The sequence below is a fragment of the Sander vitreus genome, chromosome 23 (assembly GCF_031162955.1).
Source record: "Sander vitreus isolate 19-12246 chromosome 23, sanVit1, whole genome shotgun sequence".
Classification (NCBI taxonomy): domain Eukaryota; kingdom Metazoa; phylum Chordata; class Actinopteri; order Perciformes; family Percidae; genus Sander; species Sander vitreus.
In genome coordinates, this window is record NC_135877.1 from 6,422,126 (window position 1) to 6,441,420 (window position 19,295).

Consider the following 19,295-nt stretch of genomic DNA (forward strand, 5'->3'; position numbering starts at 1 on the left):
TTCAGTTAGGCAGATCGTTGGGCAGCTACCAGAACTTTGACAACACAGCAGGGTCCTTCGTTTAGCGCCAGTTTAGATTTTCTCCCCTCGCTCCGAGTGCAGCATGTAAAGACTACAAGATTAATATCTCGATTTTTATCAAATATAACCCATGACTTGTACATAACTACGCGCAGTGCTAATTATTGGGGAAGAAACAACACATTGGCAGGTTGGAAGTAGTTGAAAAATCCGTCAAAGTTGCATTAGAGCTAGCAAAGGACACAAAGCTGTAACGTTACCGTTAGCTCTAGAACCAGAGGTAAGTTGGCTGTCTGATTATCTTTGAGTAACGTTAAACATACAAATACATGGACAGTTTATTTTAAAGATAACCTTTAATTTACTTTTCATTTTGATGTTCACAGAAGAAAAAAAGCGAGTTTCACACCCCCAAATGTTGACATGTAGCTATTTCTTAGTTTAACTTACAATTGTTGAACTGTCTGTCAGTTTAAAGGGGTCCGGTGAAGCAGGCCATAGCCTCCTCTGACACAGAGGCTGAACCTGAATTTCAATACTTCACTCATCTTTTTCAAATAGAAGTTTCTTTCCACGGCTTACGTGCAGTTTAGTGTTATAAATAATTTTCCAAAAACTTGAGTGTCCCAAATGACGAGGGTCTTATTTGAGACAGGTTAGGGTTAGGGTAGCGCAGGTGGTTTAGCAGGTTCATAATTAATTAAGGACATTGTATGGGGAATTTGGGACACTGAACTGCACGTATACCTCTTTCCACTATAGTCAGCCTATGTTTTGCTTCCACAATGTGACATTACTTTCCATGACATGATGTATGCCACTATGTGTGCTGTGTTTACACAAAACTTTTTTACCGTTGTGGTTACACAGCCAACTTTTAATGAGACATTGCTTGTGCCAGTAGTATTTAATTATCAGAATAAAGTATTCTCAAGGCAGGACTTTAACAATGTACAAATACATTATGGTGTTATACTATTTTGTACAGTGTAATATAGTGCGACACTGGTTCAATTAATATTTGCCCATGTAAACAACATTTAATTTAGTTAAGGGTGCAAGAAACCCCTATCCACATTCCAACTTGCATCAGAGCATTGGGATATTATACAGTAGCGTGTGCATTAAAACATGACACAAAAATGCACAGAATATAATATCAAACTGGTAAAGTGAAAATAAAACCGTGAAACTGCAACTAAATGTTGTACTGGTAAACAGGCATTATGTTGTTTAACAACATTATGCAAAATGAGAATAAATAGTAAATAGGGAAATGTTGTCATTGTTGCAGCAAATAAGAGAGGGCGGATATGCTACAATTGATGTAGGTGCTAATCTGACCCGAGAAAATACAGTAAACAACACACATTTAAATTATATTTCCAATTTTATTTTCTAGAGAGGAAGGCATGCAGATCCAGTCTTATTTTCTTAGGTCTCTAAACAATGTTATTATAAGAGCTGCCAAATTAGTGTTTCCTTCATTCCACACAATAATATAAGTGTCTGCCTTCTCGTAGGTCACCAGTTCATCTAAAATCAGCACCAACATTCGCATCTCTAAAATGGAAAGTAAGTACAGCATCATTGGATTTAAAACACATTTAAGTATAACTTTATGACTAGATCACAACATAAGTCACTGTATGCCTTCTCTGTCCAGGTGAGGATGATCTGGACATTCTGACAGCGCTGCTGGCTGAGAGCGAGGGAGTCGGAGAAGAGCAGGGCGGTCAGGAGCAGGCAGACGACTTGGACGGCCTGTTTGACGCCGACAATGATGAGGAAGAAGAGTACAAAGAGGGCGTCGAGGAGGAAGGGCGAGATGTGTCGGATCTCTTTGGAGATGTGGGAGACATTGAAAATGAAGAGAAAGACACTAAAAGAAAAGAAAGTGATGGAGAAGCCTGTGAGAGCCTGGACAGGTCCAAAGAGGATTTACAAGGTTTGTGCCATTAAAGTCTCTCTTCTCGCCCTATTTATGGTCCTGCATTAAATCTACACCGTAGGTACATGTGTAGGCACGCTTAGATTCAGGTCCAACGCCATAGTCTGACGTGCACCTCCCAAAAAATTGAATTACACATCGTGCCGATGCAGAACCAAGCAACTGTGATTGGTCCATTTGGCCGTGGCTTGGTAGCGTTGCATTCCCCCCTACTCATTTCCAGGTTCTCCTTCTCTCCTCTGTAAACAACATAAAATCAGGTTAGAATGCACACGGGAGACACTTTGTTTCTCCCTCTACACCTCTAGAGTCGGTACTCGCTCCGAAGCTAATCCCCGCCACTCTCTCGCTTGCTCTACCACACACTCCCCAGCATACACACATGCCGGCCCCGCTATTCTCTCAAAGAGATATGCTAGAACGACACAGACACCAGAATAAAGTAGTATAAACCTCAGGCCACTTACGTAGGCTCTGCGTAGATCCTACATACAACCATAAATCCGCCTTAACCTGCCTTTTAGTTGATCTACAATGCAATGTTTGTGTTTACCAGCGTTATGTCTTCCTTCCTCAGACGAGCTGAGGCGCATGCAGGAGCAGATGCAGCGGTTGCAGCAGCAGCTGGAAGCAAGCCAGAAGGTTTCCACCTCATCTTCCACTCCGGTCACGGCTGCAGGGAGCACGGCTCGTCCTAAACCAATGACTCCCAAACCGAAGCCGACCGCCAAACTGGCCCAGGCCAAACCAGCCTCTACGACACCGAAGACCAAGGCACAATCAGGTAGACATTTAGTTGTTCACCAGCCACACTGGTTGACAAATTGAGTCCAATGGCCACTTTTGTTATTTTATTTTACACAGGATGTACAGAATGAATTGATGAAGACCCAAACAACTGCACATAACTGCAGTGGCAACAAAAGTCGATTGTGTTTCTGTTTTCTCCTTGTCTTTTGACAGCAGCAACATCTTCACCCGCTCCAGTCAGAGGAGGAGGTCTGAAGCTCCAGGAGTCCTCTGACTTTTTTGATCAGCTGAACAATGCTGACTCCTTCAAACGTAAACCCAGGCTAGCTCACCATCCCAAACCAAGCACATCACCAGGTAAAAGAGCATTTACATGAACCAGAATTACTGAAAGCATTTTGTCATTGGATTTAGTTATGGTATATTTATGTACAAATGAAATGATACTTGTGCATTTATTTGAGTGTATTTCACGGTTTTCTCATCAGAAGACAGAGGGCCGCTGGTGGAGATAAAGATTGGCAGCTCCTTCCTGCCAGTAGAGAGCACCAGCCAAGTTTGCAATCCTGTGCGTTCACCTCCTGCCTCTCAGAGCAAACCTGCATCGGCTGCATCAGCAGGACAGCCCAAACCTTCTTCGCTTCCTCCCCTTCCTAAAGATGTGGGGGTTGAGAAATACTCAGGACTGCGGCTCAGGTGAGGACACTAAAGTGATGATAACACAGGTCTTTTATCAAAAAATCTGAAGTGAAAAAAAGTCTCATGCTGAGCTCTTTTCCGATTCAGAAAACCGCGCGTTTCTTCCAGCGAGATGGACCGCAAGATGGCCGACCGCCGCCTAATCCGTCTGTCCCAGGTACCGGAGCGCTTGGCTCGGGAGAAGCTGGAGGATAGCGACTGGGTGACCTTCGCTGTGCTGGTCAACAAAGTCACACAACAAAGCAGCAGCAGTGTAGGTCTATGCTCAAGCCTCCCATCCATGGTTGTAACCCTCTGTGTTTGGCTCAGTACTGCGATATGTAAATGGTTACAAATCACATACACATCTCAAATTTGTTGTGATTTAAGGACATTTTTAGCTATCATACGTAACAATAATACTAAATGTTTTTTGAAGCTTTGGAGCTCTGCTATTTTGCTATTTCTAGTAACTTTTGTGAAGCAAGGATACAGCAACATCCACGGCGTGTTTGTTAGCTGAATACACGTTAGTTCACCATATAAAAAGATATTTCACTCACTGTCTGTCAGCTGCTCACATTGTTTGCCTTTCTCTAAAATATTAGAAAACACTAAAGCAGAACCAGAAAACCCAAGCCGTTATGAATTTGGCGTTGCTCCATTATTTCTGAGACCAGGGGCCTGTTAGCAGAATTTATAAATCCAGGGTAACTGATAAAGCGAGACTTGACCTAGTCTAATCTGAGCATCCTGGCTTGGTGCGTTTCACGAAGGCCCAGCCAGGCTGAGGAGGAGCGACTAGGTTGAGCCAGGCTGAAGTAATTCAGATAGATGCGCGTCCACGGCTTTCCTTAACAGACCACTATGTCGATCATACTTTATACAGAGTGAGCAGCAGCTTCTTGTGGAAGTATGATGACGTGAAACACTTTATTTGTAAAAAAAAAAAAGATAAGAAACACGGCCGCTGAAACAGCGAGAGAAAGCATAGCAGATGATCACGGACCGACTGAATGCTTAAGCAGCCTAAATATAGACATTTACTGACCACTGCTCTGAATTGAAACTGTCATCATCATTCCATTCAATGACTAGGCTACTAATCATTTGCACAAATTAACAGTTGTACTCTTTGCCTTAAAAGTAAGCAGAAGATAATGTTACTCAGGAAATTTACCATGAAGATCCATTTTCTACAACGCTAGAATATGATGCGTAAATATCTCTTTCACTCTGTTCCTCCCTCTCTCCCATGGGCTAATATATAAATTACCTAAATCATATTAACTTCCACTGCTCACTTTTAATGCAAAGTGTACAGTAGTTCATAAATGTATATTTTTTCAGTTTTTTGTATATCATTCAGTCGGTCCGCTAATATCTGCCACGCTTTTTTCACACTTTTTCTCACTGTTTCCTTCTTTACATATTATATGCTTTGCTCCCTCGTATATATGGACATAGAAAATAAAGACACTGAAGAATTGGACTCTAAAGTCTAGAAACTATAAAGATAATTAAGTGATAAATTCCATGCACACTGTAAACATGAATGGAACAGAGTATATTCATCTGTTATTTCCCCCAAGCTAAATATAAGGTCAAAAACCATTGAGGTGTCCTCTCCCTGTTACATGAATGTACAGTAGCCTACATCACAAGATAGTTACTGGTCCAGTCAACTAAGACTATAATTTGGGAGGATTGTACAATTAGTATATGTTCTTAAAGTTGTACAATCCTCCCAAATTATGGTCCCAGTTTACTGGACAACACAAATTGTGTGCTAAGAATGCCAAATACAATGTACATGGAGGAGGAACAAACATGATCCTTATTGTTAAAGAATTAAAAAAAAAAATGAATCAACTAAAATAATTTAAGGTGCATTGGTCCACTATAGAAACACGCATTTTATGTATTGCCCTTAGTAACAGACTTCATTTAAAACACATTTGCGACTTCATTAGCCTTTTCTAATTCTAGTATTATATCTCAACAACTGCTGTAATATATTCATCAAACTTCTAACAACAATATGTGAACAGAAGTTTTCATACAGCAATATAACAGTAACAATGACACAATGTCACATGAATAATTCTAAAAAACGATTTTTTAAATAACTTTAACAACTTTAAATAATAACAGTGCTTAACTGAACAGCAATATGCACCTGTTGTATTTTAATGCAGGCTAAAAGGTAAAAGCACTGCTGAGTGAACAGAAAAGTCCCCAGGTATAATAAATCCTGGCTGTTAGCCTGGTCAGGAGCAGGCTAATTAGCTGCACAGAATAAATCTCCATGGTAACTTAGGTGCCGCTGCGTTTGTGAAGGCTAAATTGATCCAGGATAACTGGGGAAATCCCGGCTTAATTCCCTATCTAGGTTTTGTGAAATAGCCTTCTGAAGTGTCGGCGAATTTCAGATATTCTGTCCAATAAACTAGGGACCGTTTTGATCGCGTGCAAATGCAACAATGTTGCAACTTCACCCCTGAATTGCACTGAGTCCACTGAACTATTGGTGTTTAAGGCTTTGTTTCCATTCCATACAGACACATCTATTCAAGAATAGAGGCAGTATTTCATAGGTGGAATGACTTGTAGCCAATGCAATTTAACAGATTTTTCCCAACTGGCAGCTTCAAATCTTGATATGTGGGAAATCAAAGTAATAGCTTTCATTGGCCACACACCACTGAAATGCAAATACACTGTGTACTGTCACATTTTTGATGGAGTGCTTCCTCTCCTCAGGGCAAAACCTTCAGCATCTGGAAACTGAACGACCTCCATAACCTGGAAGTGTTTGTGTCTCTGCTCCTGTTCGGCGAAGTTCACAAAGAGCACTGGAAGACGGAGCCGGGCACCGTCATCGGACTCCTCAACCCAAACCCCATGAAGCAGAAAGAAGGATATGACGGGGTGAGTGGACAGTCTGAACTAAATACAATGTACATACAGCAGAGAGTGTTCTGACAGCAGAAACCAGTGTTTACTTTCATTACCTTCACATTGATGCAGTCATTTTACAGCTGTCAGTGTCAAGAGCCTCAAGTCACTTCCACCAATCAGAAGTCACATTTTAATGTGGATCTTAACCTTCTCGAACACTGCTGATTTTACAAATAGATGATGAGCTATGCGTAGATGTTAGTAGAGCAGAAGGATTTAAAGTCGCGTTTCAAGACTTTTTTGTCATTGACTGGTCTGGCAACTAAAGCGTCGGCCAATTAAAGTCGAAAACAGACTGGTGGTGTTGGGTGAAAATAGCCAGTAAGGTTGTCAGCATTGCGTGCAAAAAAGAGCTGTTAAGAGAGGAATGTGGCGACAAAAGCCAAAGCTGTTACCAACTACACACACACACACACACACACACACACACACACACACACCTTCTTAGGGCAGTTTTAGTTCAGAGCCTCTAATCTCAGACGACAGAAGGAATGGGGAATGATCTCTACTGCAGTCACAGTTTGGACACAGTTTATAGTGTCTAATGAACTAAATCATGCTGTGCTGTGGTCAAATGATGATGTGAAATTTGTTGCATAAAGAGCTGTCAATCAAACACAATTTTGGCTTTGGAATGAAACTTAAAGCAAAATGTGTAATCTAGGCCATATGCATGCTATGACTTCTTACCTACTGTTCCTTCTTGTTTGTGATGGTGTAAATGAAGGGAGAGTGATGGACTTCTATCCAGTCAGATGTTGTTGTCTGCAAACTATCAGTGATTTTTCTTAAGAATTATTATCAAATCAGGGGGAAATATAAAAAGAAAAATCCCCCGAAACGCCAAAGAACAGACCCTTTTAAACTTCTACAGATAAAGCTTCATATTTCGCTTATTATGACAACTTTTAACATGTAGAAGACAAACATGAAAAGGGGAACATCATAAAGTAGTGGGCTAGTTAAGTTAGCACTAAACAACTTTTTAAATCCAACATAAAAAGTATAGGACAGATTTCTATATAAAAAACAACCTTGTTGTCTGCTGTGGTAAATAATAGGTAGTATCTAAGTGCTGGAGTTAGAGAAAATGGCATCCCAACTGGTGCATCCTTGTGTGTACTGCTCTTGTGCAAAGACATCAATATTTTATTTCTTAAGCCTAGTTCAGACCAAAGATTCGCGGCGAGACGAAACCATTTTAGAACGTTGCAGGGAGAAGTTGCAGCGGTCTGAACCGACCCGTCTCAGCTCAACTCAAGGCATGTGATTCATCACTACAACTGTAGCAAGCATCTCACTATCACTAACATGATCCACATTCATATTTAGACGCAACAAATGATATATCCAGCTACTAAAAAGCTGGAAGTTAGACAGAAGTACAAAGAGTCAAGAGTCGTTGCATTGGTGTGAACTGGCAGCTTTTAGGACGTTACAGACCAAGTTTCAACTCATCTCATCACAAATCTTTAGTCTGAATAAAGTGTTCTTTCTTTGCCATAATGTTAGGAATCATCAGAAATCATTACATTTGTATATTTAAACATAAACAAATTGGTATCCCATAGCAACATTAGAATCAAAGATAGAATGGAATAGAATCAATAACCATTTGGAATGAAAACATAAAGAGGCATAGGCAATCTATGATGTCATAACAAGACTTTTAAGAATGTTGAGAATCTATGAATACTGGGACCCAACTTTAGTTCTGACACAAATTCACTCAGACAGTTTGTATCAGAGAGTCATTTGACTGTGACAATCCAAAGGTGCACATTGCAACAGGAGAAAAAACACTGTGGTCCAGCAGAATACAAAGTTGGAAAACATGGAATTCAACTCCAGAGAGATTGAACCGCAAATTAATTTCTATCTCAGTTCACTTGAAGAACAAGTACGGTGTGAACTGAAGGACAGCGAGGCGAGGCTCACCCAGTGTGAATCTGAGGGAAGAGTTCACCTAATAATCCGAGAGGACTTGCTGGCCAATGTCCTCGATGAGCTCCAACAACAGAGAGAGGACAGCAGTTGGAGCCGTGAGAAAGAGCTGATGCAGAGGGAGATGTGTGACCTGAAAGTTCAGCTGGCTGAACGTGTCCACTCCTCATCCAGGGAAACAGAGTACCTGAAATCCCAGCTGGGAAAAATCTGCAACATGCTGCGAAAAGCCCAAAAAGATCTGGACCTGCAGACCTTGATTACTGAAGACCTGAAAGTCAAATTGGAGCAGATGAAGGGAGAGAAGGAGGCCCTTAAAAATAATGTGGAGACTCAGAAGACGGAGCTTCGTAAGGAAAGACAGATGCTCGCTGTAGCTAAGATCACCAACGTGACGTTGGAGAGCAATCTGGAGATTGAGAGGGCTCAAGCTCAGGAGCTGAAAGATAAATTGAGCAAAATGGAGGAAGCTCTCCGAAAACAGGAAGAGGAGGCAAAGGAGATACAGGAAAGATCTGAGGCTTCCCATAGAGCCCAGCTGGATGAGGCTCTGGCTGAACGTGTCCGCTCCTCATCCAGGGAAACAGAGTACCTGAAATCCCAGCTGGGAAAAATCTGCAACATGCTGCGAAAAGCCCAAAAAGATCTGGACCTGCAGACCTTGATTACTGAAGACCTGAAAGTCAAATTGGAGCAGATGAAGGGAGAGAAGGAGGCCCTTAAAAATCATGTGGAGACTCAGAAGACGGAGCTTCGTAAGGAAAGACAGATGCTCGCTGTAGCTAAGACCAACGTGGAGTTGGAGTTGGAGAGCTGTCTGGAGATTGAGAGGGCTCACGCTCAGGAGCTGAAGAATGAGTTCACCAAGATGGAGGAAGCTCTCCTAAAACAGGAGGAGGAGACAAAAGACATACTGGAAAGATCCCAGGCTTCGCATAGAGCCCAGCTGGAGATGCAGGACAATGACAACAAGAACCTCATGGCTGCTCTTAAACAGTTTGAACATCAGCTGGAGAGTGAGCGCGTCCTATGGCAGCAGGAGAAAAACCTCCCTGCTGGAGGAGAGCCAGAAAACAAGAGCCTCCTATGTGGATCAGAATGACGAGCAAAGCTTTGTGAGTGACTGCCTCGTGGCTGCTCTGAAGAAGGCTGAGCAGCAGCTGGAGAGTCATCTCAACAAGTGGAAGGAGGACAAGTCATCCCTCCTTCAGGCCACAGAAAGCCTGAAGCTGACTCAGCAGGAAAAGGAGCAGGAGTGGCAGAGGACTGAGAGCACCATGAGGTCCCAGCTGGTAGATCTTCAGAGCCAGATAATGAAGAAACACAAGAAGAAGAAGTGGTACAGAAAGCTTCTCTAATGCCCGGCTGAAAAAAAGAATATGCATTCATTCACAAACAATCTTTTAAAAATAAATGCATACAAATGATGTCATGTTTGTTGGTCTGTTTAAAATGTTAAGTTGCACTACAGTCATGTGTAATATGACATGCTTAGTTTGATGTATAACTCAGGGGACTAACACTCATGAGTTCTCATTTGCATCCTAAACCCCCAAAAATATAAGTTGGTCTAAATATAGTTTTCTGTCTGGAGGTACATGTTGGTCATCCAAAGAAAATAATTCAATTAAAAACACGGAGCATTTCTTTCAGGGCCATTTTGCAGGTTTACTACGAGTCTCATGTAGCTTTAGACTTTAAGACCAAACAGGTTTATTTAGTGTCACAGAGCCTTTCAAACACAGCTGCAGTTCAACGTTTTATGAAGAAGAAATGCTTTAGAATATTTGTAAACGTAATGAAGATTAAAATATAATCTCTATAAACAAGGTTAAGCGGCATCATACACTGGTTATTGTCTTAACCTGCAACATGTCAGCTGTTTGGAAATTCTTCAGCGTGTGTGCAGAAGATAATAAGTTTGCAACACCTGCAGGGAAAAAGTAGGACACCAAAAACCAAAATCACATTTAGATGTGTGTGAATTTCCCACACCAGGAGTAATTTATATAGTTCTATTTTATAGTGATCCATTATCTGTTCAAAAAATGTTCTATGTTCTGTGCAGAATGTTCTATTAAAGAAAAGATAGAAAATAAATATTTGTGTGTGCTGTAAAGTGGTTAGAAAAAATGGAATCGGCTAAAATCGGTATCGGCTGGCCTAACTCAATGAAAATCGGAATCGGCCTAGAAAGTTGTAATCGGTGCAGCTCTAGTAAAGATCAATTATCAGTTTACTTTTTGTTTTGGGAATAATCGATACATCCTGTGATTTGATTACATGTAGTTTTGGTTTAATGACATAACAAACTGACATCCAGAGTCAAATTAACAAAATCATTTGGAGTGATTAGAGCATAAGGACAAAAATAAAATTCTATCCATATATCAAGACATTTCTTAGTCAGTGTTATATATTACTTGAAGTCTATTCTGTGATTTACGTGTTTTATAGTAGGCCTACTTCAGTGTTTACAACTGCAGGAAAATCTAATTATTAAAGTGGGACACTGCATCAGCAGATACTCAGTGTTGGCTCCTTATTATAACTAATAACATGAACATGACCCCTTAAATGTGTCTAAATGTATCAGTGATTTCTTGGCAAAAGATTGTACGGTCTGAATAAAATGTGGAAGACTCAAAGACACAGTGAAGGTATCACAGTGGAAGGGTGTCCGTCCATCCATCGCTCCCCGCCTCGGGGTTGAATTTCCTCCTGGGCATGTCAGTCTATTTGCGCTGTGTTCTGAATGATGAGTGAGCATCTGATTGCTCATTCAGGGCCGCTCCACCGGCAAAGTGTTAACCTCTTCATGTACGTAGCAGAGTACTATGAGATCCTCTGGTTGCCCTGAGCCGTACGGAGAGGTTTTAATTTCACATCTTGTCTAAAGAAAAAGAAGGGAGCCCACACACTGCTGAACATCTCAAGGCTAAAAAGAAGCCGGAAATCTTCTTGGGTGCGTTTATTAATCCATACTACAATCATGGTGCCGACACCAACAGGCCAGCATTAGAAATTACGAGAACTGTTTTTTTTTTGGTTTTTTTTAAGGTACTTAAAAGGTAAAGATGTTCCCTAAACAGGACAACTTTGTCCCTATTGGCCCTTTGTGTCTGAAGGTCCTTAAACCGTGACATTTCACAGATCTCTGGTCAGATTTTGATGAACATTAGAGGGATGCTGCATCTTCATGCTGTTAACCCACATGTTGAAAGATCTATTCATGTCTTGGCCTCTTAGGGGTCCTGTAAACAAATGTCAAATATGCATGAAAAAGCTTAATATTGAGCCCTATGTATGGTACTCGAGAGGTAGAATCATTGCTTCTTGCAAGTGCAACCAGTTAAACAAACAAAAAGCAATATAACGTATGATGGTGACATAGGCTCAGGGCAAGGTGGTATTTTGTGCGTGGCGTGGGTGGATGCAGACGTTGAATTCCGTATATTTCTTCTGCTTTTTGGACCTTTTGCAAATCGCATGTCTGGAGATTACCAACTGCAGAAGTTGTAACTGATTTTTTTTTTTTCCTCCCACTCTTTTCAAATTTCACCCCTTGTTCAGTCCTTGTTTTTACCATTAATGTGTATTTTATTGTTGTTGAAGTGTAATCTGTTTTTGTTTGTTTTTATTCTGTGAAACACTTTGAATTGCTCTAGTGCATGCATTGTGCTACATAAATAAATACATTGCCTTGTAGTTTTGCTTAAAAAATGACTGAAACGATTAAATTGCTATCAAAATAGTTGCACGTTAGTTTTCTGTCGATGAACTCATCGATTCATTGACTAATTGTAACTGAGTAAAATAACGACAACACATAAGTCTGTAAAACAAACACAACAAGTACAAAATGAGTCCCAACCACAAGGAGAAGAAAATAATAATAACATGAGACAAGGCAACACGGGGAAATAGCTGATTAGTTGTGTATTGTATGCATTTGTTATACTTGATGATTTCAATGATCATCGCTTGTTACTACTGTAAGCTGTTTCCACTTCCAGATATAAAAGCTTGTGTTGAACGTGTGTAGGTGAGCCTGACGGTGGACAACCCCCAGAAGGTGTTGCTGATGGGCGAAGCTCAGGACTACAGCAACTGCAAGGGCATGAAGAAGAACGGAGACCCCTGCTCTCAGATCGTCAACATGGTGGGTCCATCTTCTCCGTGTGCGTGTGTTTAGCTGTGTTCGAAACCGTTCCCACTCACTATTCTCTGTAAAGTGTTCTATTAAATAGTGCACTATATAGGGAACGACCAAACAAGATTTTATTCTCATTGAAAACATCTTTGCGTCAGTAGATGCGCCGGTTATTTGTGTGACGGAGGCGGGCACGCCCAGCATCATGTAAACAAACCAAGACAAAAATCTCTTCTAAAACATCCCTGAAATATCAGGAGAATAGTAAAAGGTTGTATATACGTTGCATGTTACATTTCCAATGTTAAGAAATGAAAGCCCGCTCCATTTTTCCTTTCCAGTTTTCGCGGGTGCTTCTGCTTCTCCAGGAAAACACGGCCGTGTTGCATTATGGGATACAGGAGTAAAATCGAGGCCACATCGTACTCTCCTACGTACTTCCGCTCAATTTTCCTTCAGTACTCCGTCTGGGTTTGCGGTATATTCTTGGGTTTTCTCCAGCCAATCTTTACCTGTCCAATCAGCGAACACAGGGAGTGGCTGAGAATGACGTTGAGGTCGTGTCGCTAGTCTGAGTTGTAGTTCCGTAATGGCGGCAGAGAAAGATGCGAGCGGCTTATCTGTCCAGGCAACGCTGCCGAATATCCAGAAGTTAAAGCCCGAGCAAGAACAATCTTTGCTGAGTTTTGTTGGTGGCCATGATAATGGGTCTCTCCCCCACTGTTCAGGAAAAGTTTGATTTTCCAGCTCGCTCCGGGTTAGTGGTGAAGGGGAGTTGGGCTAAGGCTAACTAGCGACGCTTAAGCCGACGTCACGACCAAACGTTAGCGATTGGTTATGGCAGATCCACAGTTTTTAAACTTTAACAGAGTACCCGCCTCAAGGAAGCTAACACTTGTCATCGAACCAGCCAGACCTCTGCTCTCTTCGCTCGCCTGTACAAATGAAATGTACCAGAGTCTGGTAGGACCTGTATGTACACTCAACTGAGTTGTGCATAGTGGGTATTTTACAGTGGACTATATAGTGAATGAAATTAACCGCGGAGAATTTGAGCACCACTACAAAATGGCGAACACGCTAAATATTGCACTATTTCCGTGATAGGGAACGGGTTCGGACCCAGTTTTTGTGTCAGGGATCAGGATTCCATCGCATCTTTTTTTCATTGATTCAACCTTTATTTACACTTGAAAAATTCGAGAGTCAGTTACAAAGACAACAACACAGAAAAGGAAGCAGCACCATCATAAGAACATAGACACTAAAACTTTCCGAGATGGAAAAACTGTTTGATAAACAGATCAGGACAACCAGGATGCAAAAGAAATACAACTATGTAAAGCAACTACAAGGAGACGTTTGAAAGTCCAAAATCAGATTTCTAAAATGTCCAAAAGGCACCCCCTTCATGTCTCTGTGTGGCTGTTTGATTACAGTACGAGTGCCAGTACTGCCAGTATCACGTCAAGGCCCAGTATAAGCAGATGAGCTCGAAGAGGTCCGAGCTGCAGTCGGCTTTTTCAGGAAAAGCTCCCAACAGGTTGAAGGGGAAGGGCGGCAGCCTGAAGGAGCGTCTGTGTCAGGATGGCTTCCACTATGGCGGTGTGTCCTCAGCCGCCTGCGCCGCCTCACTGTGAGTGATGTTAGATGTTGTCGTTTCATTGTATATTCCTTTAAATGTGTTTTAATGCACTAATAATAATAATAATAATAATAATACTTAAGGCAGTAATAAAAGCCACAGTGTGCACCATTTTAAAATTCAACTGACAGCAGACAGTGATGCATACCGAGGCCACAACCCGGTACAATTTGGATTCTGGCAGAAATTCTGTTTGTATTTTTTTGACAGTGTGTTGTTGTTAAAGTCAGTTTGTGCAGGCTAACTGCAACTTCCGAAGCCAGTAACACTGTGTGGGACTGGGCAGAATCTAAGCCGCCGGGCATTTTCAGTAAATGGTCTGTGTGTTGCAGAACGGCGTCCAAACCGAACAAACCCAGCCAGACGACTCTGAGCAAGCTGTTTGTGAAAGGCTCGGCTCAGCTCGCGGATCAGGCCAAGAGGCTGGGTAAGGACTGATAGTGTCTCTCTCTCTCTCTCTCATACACACACTCATACACACAAACCCAAAGACTGCCAACTAACCTTGGCTAGTTGCCTCTTTTGAAAATATTGAAATATTTTGGAGTTTCACAGCTTATAAAAGTCTACAATACATTTGTCTGTGCTTTAAGGACCCGTTGGGTTTTTGGGGATGTCTTGTATTACATGACCAAAACAAACAAACAAAATGTACTTATGCACACGTTTTAGTTCTAATCTTGACGGTGAACCAATCCCCTTTTTTTTTTGTTTTTTTATTATTGTTTTTTTGTTTGTTTGTGTTTTACGTTTCTTTTTTAGCCCTGAAGTCTGGTGAAGTTTCAGGTTGTACGAATGAATTTAAGAGCCTGCTGTCAGCGCCGACCCCCGGAGCTCTGCAGCTGAAGAAGCACTTGGCACAGGGCAGCCAATCAGGTACACCACCTGGAAATATCTCTGTGCCTTTTCACCACTTTAGCTGAGAATGAATGAATGACTTTAATTCTGTTTGAGTGCCATCAAACGGCCCATCCCTCATTGGATTATAAGACACGTTTACAACACGTCAATATTTGCGCTGGTCACAGATCAGTCCAGGTGGTCTGATTTAAAAAGCAACAGTTCCCAACCCTTACTGATACATTTTCTTCCTGAACTCCCATGCATTCTCTAAATAAGATGCCAATTTGAAGGTCTCTTTTTCAAACAACCATTTCAGACAATGTGAGTCATTCATATCCATCAACTCACTTGTAGTCTTTAAATCATTATTTAAAAATGTCATGACATTTCCAGTACAAAGGGCAGTAAGAAAAACAAAATGATACTCATTTTCTATTTCTCTCAGATGACACACTGGACACATTCCATTCCATTATTCTTCCACAGCAGCTTACCGACCCATTTAAATTTGAAGAGGCAGTATGTCAGCTCTAATCTGAGCACCAAAAAGACCACAAGTAGATTATAAGAACATAAGAAGTTCGATATTCAAGTCCACCCTTCACCCATTTTATTAACCTTTTTAGTATCTATCTTTAGTCTCCAAAGATGCAGGGGGAGCTCCAGTTCAGTCCATCTCAGCCTCAGACCTGCTGAAGCAGCAGAAACAGAAGCAGCGGGAGTTTCTGCAGAACCGGCGGCGGCGGGCAGACGAGCTCCAAAAGAGGGTGCTGCATAGCTCAGTGGGGCCCAGACCTGGGTCTACGTCCTCACTGGGCCGAGATGGTCTGATGTCCCCGAAAGCAGCTTCTGAGGTCCCCAAGGCCACCCAAAGCCCCGCAGCTCCCTGCGCTCCCACACTGGGCCGAGGCTTCTCTGAGGGGGAAGACATCCTCTTCTTTGAGAACAGCCCGCCTCCGGTGCCCGCTCTCAGCCTATCAGCCGCCAAGCTGGCTGCTCTGAAGAAGCTGAGAAACAAAGGGACGGGGCTTGAAAAGGAAGATCCCAACGCTGTGAAAAGGAAGAGGAGTAACGGCAGTGAGGTCAGCGCCCGAGTGGAGAAGAATCTGACCTCACCCAATGGTACACAGTCGCAGCGTAGAGCTCTTACAGCCACCGTATATCTCCAACGTACACCTAGCTGAGTTTAGATATTTAACTTGATAGCAGCTCACATAAGAAAATAAATTCATGGCAGACCACAAAGAGCTCACTAATGAATGTGAAGACATTTGAGTACTTGATTTGATTAGTAAAATGTAGAATTTTTCTCCCAGTAAAGTCATATATAAAATGACTTTATTGTTGCTTGTTATAACCGGTCCTTTAACCCACTGTGCAGGTGAATCGTCCAGTAATGTGGAAGAGGAGCCGGCCCTGAAGAAGAAGCGAGAGCAGCTCCTCTACATCCAGTCGGAGGAATTTCAAAAGATCCTCAACGCCAAATCTCGCCACGGAGCTGCGCTACAGGCGGTACGACCAGTGGCACTTTACCATGTGCTATATCTGTTAAGACTTGTTTTGCTTAGCCCATTTTAATTTACAGCTGTTGCACATAGATATACAGTAAGGTAGATCTGAGGTCTCTGAATCTCCTCTCTCTCTCTCTCTCTCTCTCTCTCTCTCTCTCTCTCTCTCTCTCTCTCTCTCTCTCTCTCTCTCAGGCGGAGTACCAACTGCAGGAGAAGTACTTTGATCCACTGGTGAAGAAGGAGCAGATGGAGGAGAAGATGAAGGGCATCAGAGAGATGAAGTGTCGTGCTGTATCCTGTAAAAAGGTACTGAGTTAAATTGACACCCATTTGGTTCAGATATATTAAAAAAGTTAAGATTGATCTTTGAAATAATGCTGATAGATAGAATACATCAACAGATTGCATAAAGACAGGTACATTGACATAGTCTATATCCACGATGATCCACTTCCGGGATTGCTCAGGTGCCGCTGGATATTCCGCCAGATGCATGTCTTTTTAGCCGATGTCCATTTCCTTCCGCTTTCGTTGTGTTGGAATTTTACACTCCGGTGGATTTCTGAGGACTATGGTTAACTGCTCCTCAGATCTCTGCAGGGTAAATCCAGACAGCTAGCTAGACTATCTGTCCAATCTGAGTTTTCTGTTGCACGACTAAAACAACTTTTAAACGTACACATGTTCCACCAAAACAAGTTCCTTCCGGAGGCTATTTTGCAGAGGCACCGTGGCTCCGTGCGGAGCTTAGCACCGCCCAAGACGATTGTGATTGGTTTAAAGAAATGCCAATAAACCAGAGCACATTTTCCTCCCATCCCAGAATGCTGTGTGTACTAGCCAGACCCTCCTCCGCAGCGCTGTGGAGGAAGGTACACATGGAAACAACCACATTTACTACAACAACACTGGATCTATACAAAGTTAGCGAGCTAGTTTGCTCAGCAGTGCTAGGGCAGATCGACAAAACTTCTGCCAAAGCAAGTCCTTCTACACCTCCGAGTCCTGTAGATTTAGAGGGTGATTGGTGTCCTTGACAATGGTGAGGGCAAGGCGTGTGATGGCTCCATCGTTCAGGTCTGAGATGTTGGGTGTAGGGGAGCTGATCGTTTTGGAGGTAAGTTTGTTTTTGTTAGAAATGGTGAACATGTTGTAGAAACTGGGAACTGTACAGCATGATGGGTTGACTGTGTCTCAGTTAGAAGAAGGAAAAGTAAGCTGTTATGTTCCTTTGTTTCCAGTGTGGTTACACCTACTTCAAGCCGGCGGATCGTTGTGTGGAGGAGAATCATGACCTGCGGTGGCACGATGCCCTGAAACGTTTCTTCAAATGCCCCTGTGGACAGAGAGCCATCGCTCTGGACAGACTGCCAAACAAACACTGCAGGTACATTAAATACATATTCCTCAAGCTCTTTCTCATTCCTTTAATAGTTTTTCAATGAAATGATATGTACATTAATGTTTTACCATTTCAGTAACTGCGGCCTGTTTAAATGGGAGCGTGATGGGATGCTGAAGGTAAAATCTCTCTGTGACTCATGGATTACCTCTCCTTGTTCTCTCACATTGAAAGAGCACAGACCTGATGTTGCTCTTTACGTTTTTTTTATTGCAGGAGAAAAAGGGACCAAAGATCGCCGGAGAGCTTCTGCAGCCTCGAGGAGAGGAGCACGGCAAGTTCCTCAACAGCACATGAACGCACCAGGATTTCTTTTTTTATAATTTTTGTAATTTAAGTGTCTTTGTAGCATTTTTACATTTGTATGAATTATGTTTTTAAAGTTTGATGTTGTGTAACTGATTATGGAGATTTAAAAGTCTTTGATTATATTGGATATGGAAACGGGATGATTAAAGCAATAATTTACAACATTTTATGTCAAATGTGTGTTTCTGAAAAAGCTGAGCACACAGATTCTGGTGTTGATCTGGAATCCTATAATATTTAATACTATGTCGCAAACATGTTTTAACTTAATCCAGCAACATTAAAGAGCTCCTATTATATTCCTTTCCAGCGTCATATTTGTACTCTTGGGGTCTACTAGAATAGGTTTAAATGCTTAGATGTTCAAAAAATATCTTCTGTTTCTCATACTGCCCATTGCTGCAGCGCCTCTGCCTGAAACACTGTCTGAGCTCTTGGCCCGCCTCCCCGACAAGCCCAGTCTGCTCTGATTGGTCAGTTGGCCCACTCTGTTGTAATTGGTCAACCAAATTCAAACAAGCCACTGGGCGGGCTGTGCTTGCTCAAAGCGAGGTTTATGGTAGCCATGGTGTTCCAGCGCGAGAGCCATAAAATGACGTCACCACGGCAGTCGTTTCCAGTGCGAAGGCTCCGCGAGCTGTCGCATGTTCATACACCTCCTGAATTTTTGTAACTGTGCGCCCACTGTACGCGCTGCGCTTTGAGTTTAGTTGGGAAAAACTAGTGGAGCAGGTTCGCCTGAACAAACATCTGTGTGATCTGTTTACTACTGTTGCCAGGCAGCCTGCTTTGTTATTCACAGATTATTTTGTTTGTACGCCCTCTGATGTTTAGGAGAATACTACAACGAACAATGCGTTGAGCATAAACGTATATTTGAAGCTTCTGGCAGCACCAATGATTGCACATATGAAAAACTGGGCTGACATTCTCAATTCGTGGTATCACTAATTGAGGAACTTCAAACAGGAATGTGGGCGAGTTTTTTTTGAGAAAAAAGGCAGTTGAGAAAAAAGTGCCAGAGTCTGGGAAAGAAAGCTTTTTTTTCTTCTTTTTTTTCTTTTTTTACAGAACATGTTTTGACATGTTGGAACAATTAGGAAAAGCACAGGTGTAGATAATAAAAT

General features: G+C 42.0%; 1 protein-coding gene across 2 annotated transcripts; it reads left to right on the forward strand.

Moving 5' to 3' along the window:
• Positions 1 to 82: 82 nt before the first annotated feature.
• On the forward strand, positions 83 to 18,332 carry mcm10 (minichromosome maintenance 10 replication initiation factor). Of its 2 annotated transcripts, none has more exons than XM_078242980.1 (18): positions 83 to 301; positions 1,545 to 1,596; positions 1,688 to 1,969; positions 2,550 to 2,756; positions 2,936 to 3,079; positions 3,211 to 3,418; positions 3,509 to 3,674; positions 6,164 to 6,331; positions 12,351 to 12,467; positions 13,898 to 14,094; positions 14,436 to 14,530; positions 14,866 to 14,979; positions 15,586 to 16,068; positions 16,328 to 16,458; positions 16,650 to 16,763; positions 17,699 to 17,844; positions 17,936 to 17,978; positions 18,076 to 18,332. In XM_078242980.1, exons 2-18 carry the CDS (start codon positions 1,590 to 1,592, stop codon positions 18,154 to 18,156), a joined length of 2,703 nt encoding a protein of 900 aa, XP_078099106.1. In that variant the 5' UTR covers positions 83 to 301; positions 1,545 to 1,589; the 3' UTR covers positions 18,157 to 18,332. The 2 variants fall into 2 exon arrangements, with proteins under 2 accessions (XP_078099106.1, XP_078099107.1); XM_078242981.1 differs by having other exon boundaries at positions 2,939 to 3,079.
• Positions 18,333 to 19,295: the final 963 nt, after the last annotated feature.

What these genes read in the sequence shown, in the direction of transcription:
- mcm10 (XM_078242980.1), top strand. An exon ending in GTCCAAAGAGGATTTACAAG is followed by an intron (nt 1,970 to 2,549) that starts GTTTGTGCCATT and finishes TTCCTTCCTCAG; the next exon opens with ACGAGCTGAGGCGCATGCAG. An exon ending in GAATCTGACCTCACCCAATG is followed by an intron (nt 16,069 to 16,327) that starts GTACACAGTCGC and finishes CCCACTGTGCAG; the next exon opens with GTGAATCGTCCAGTAATGTG.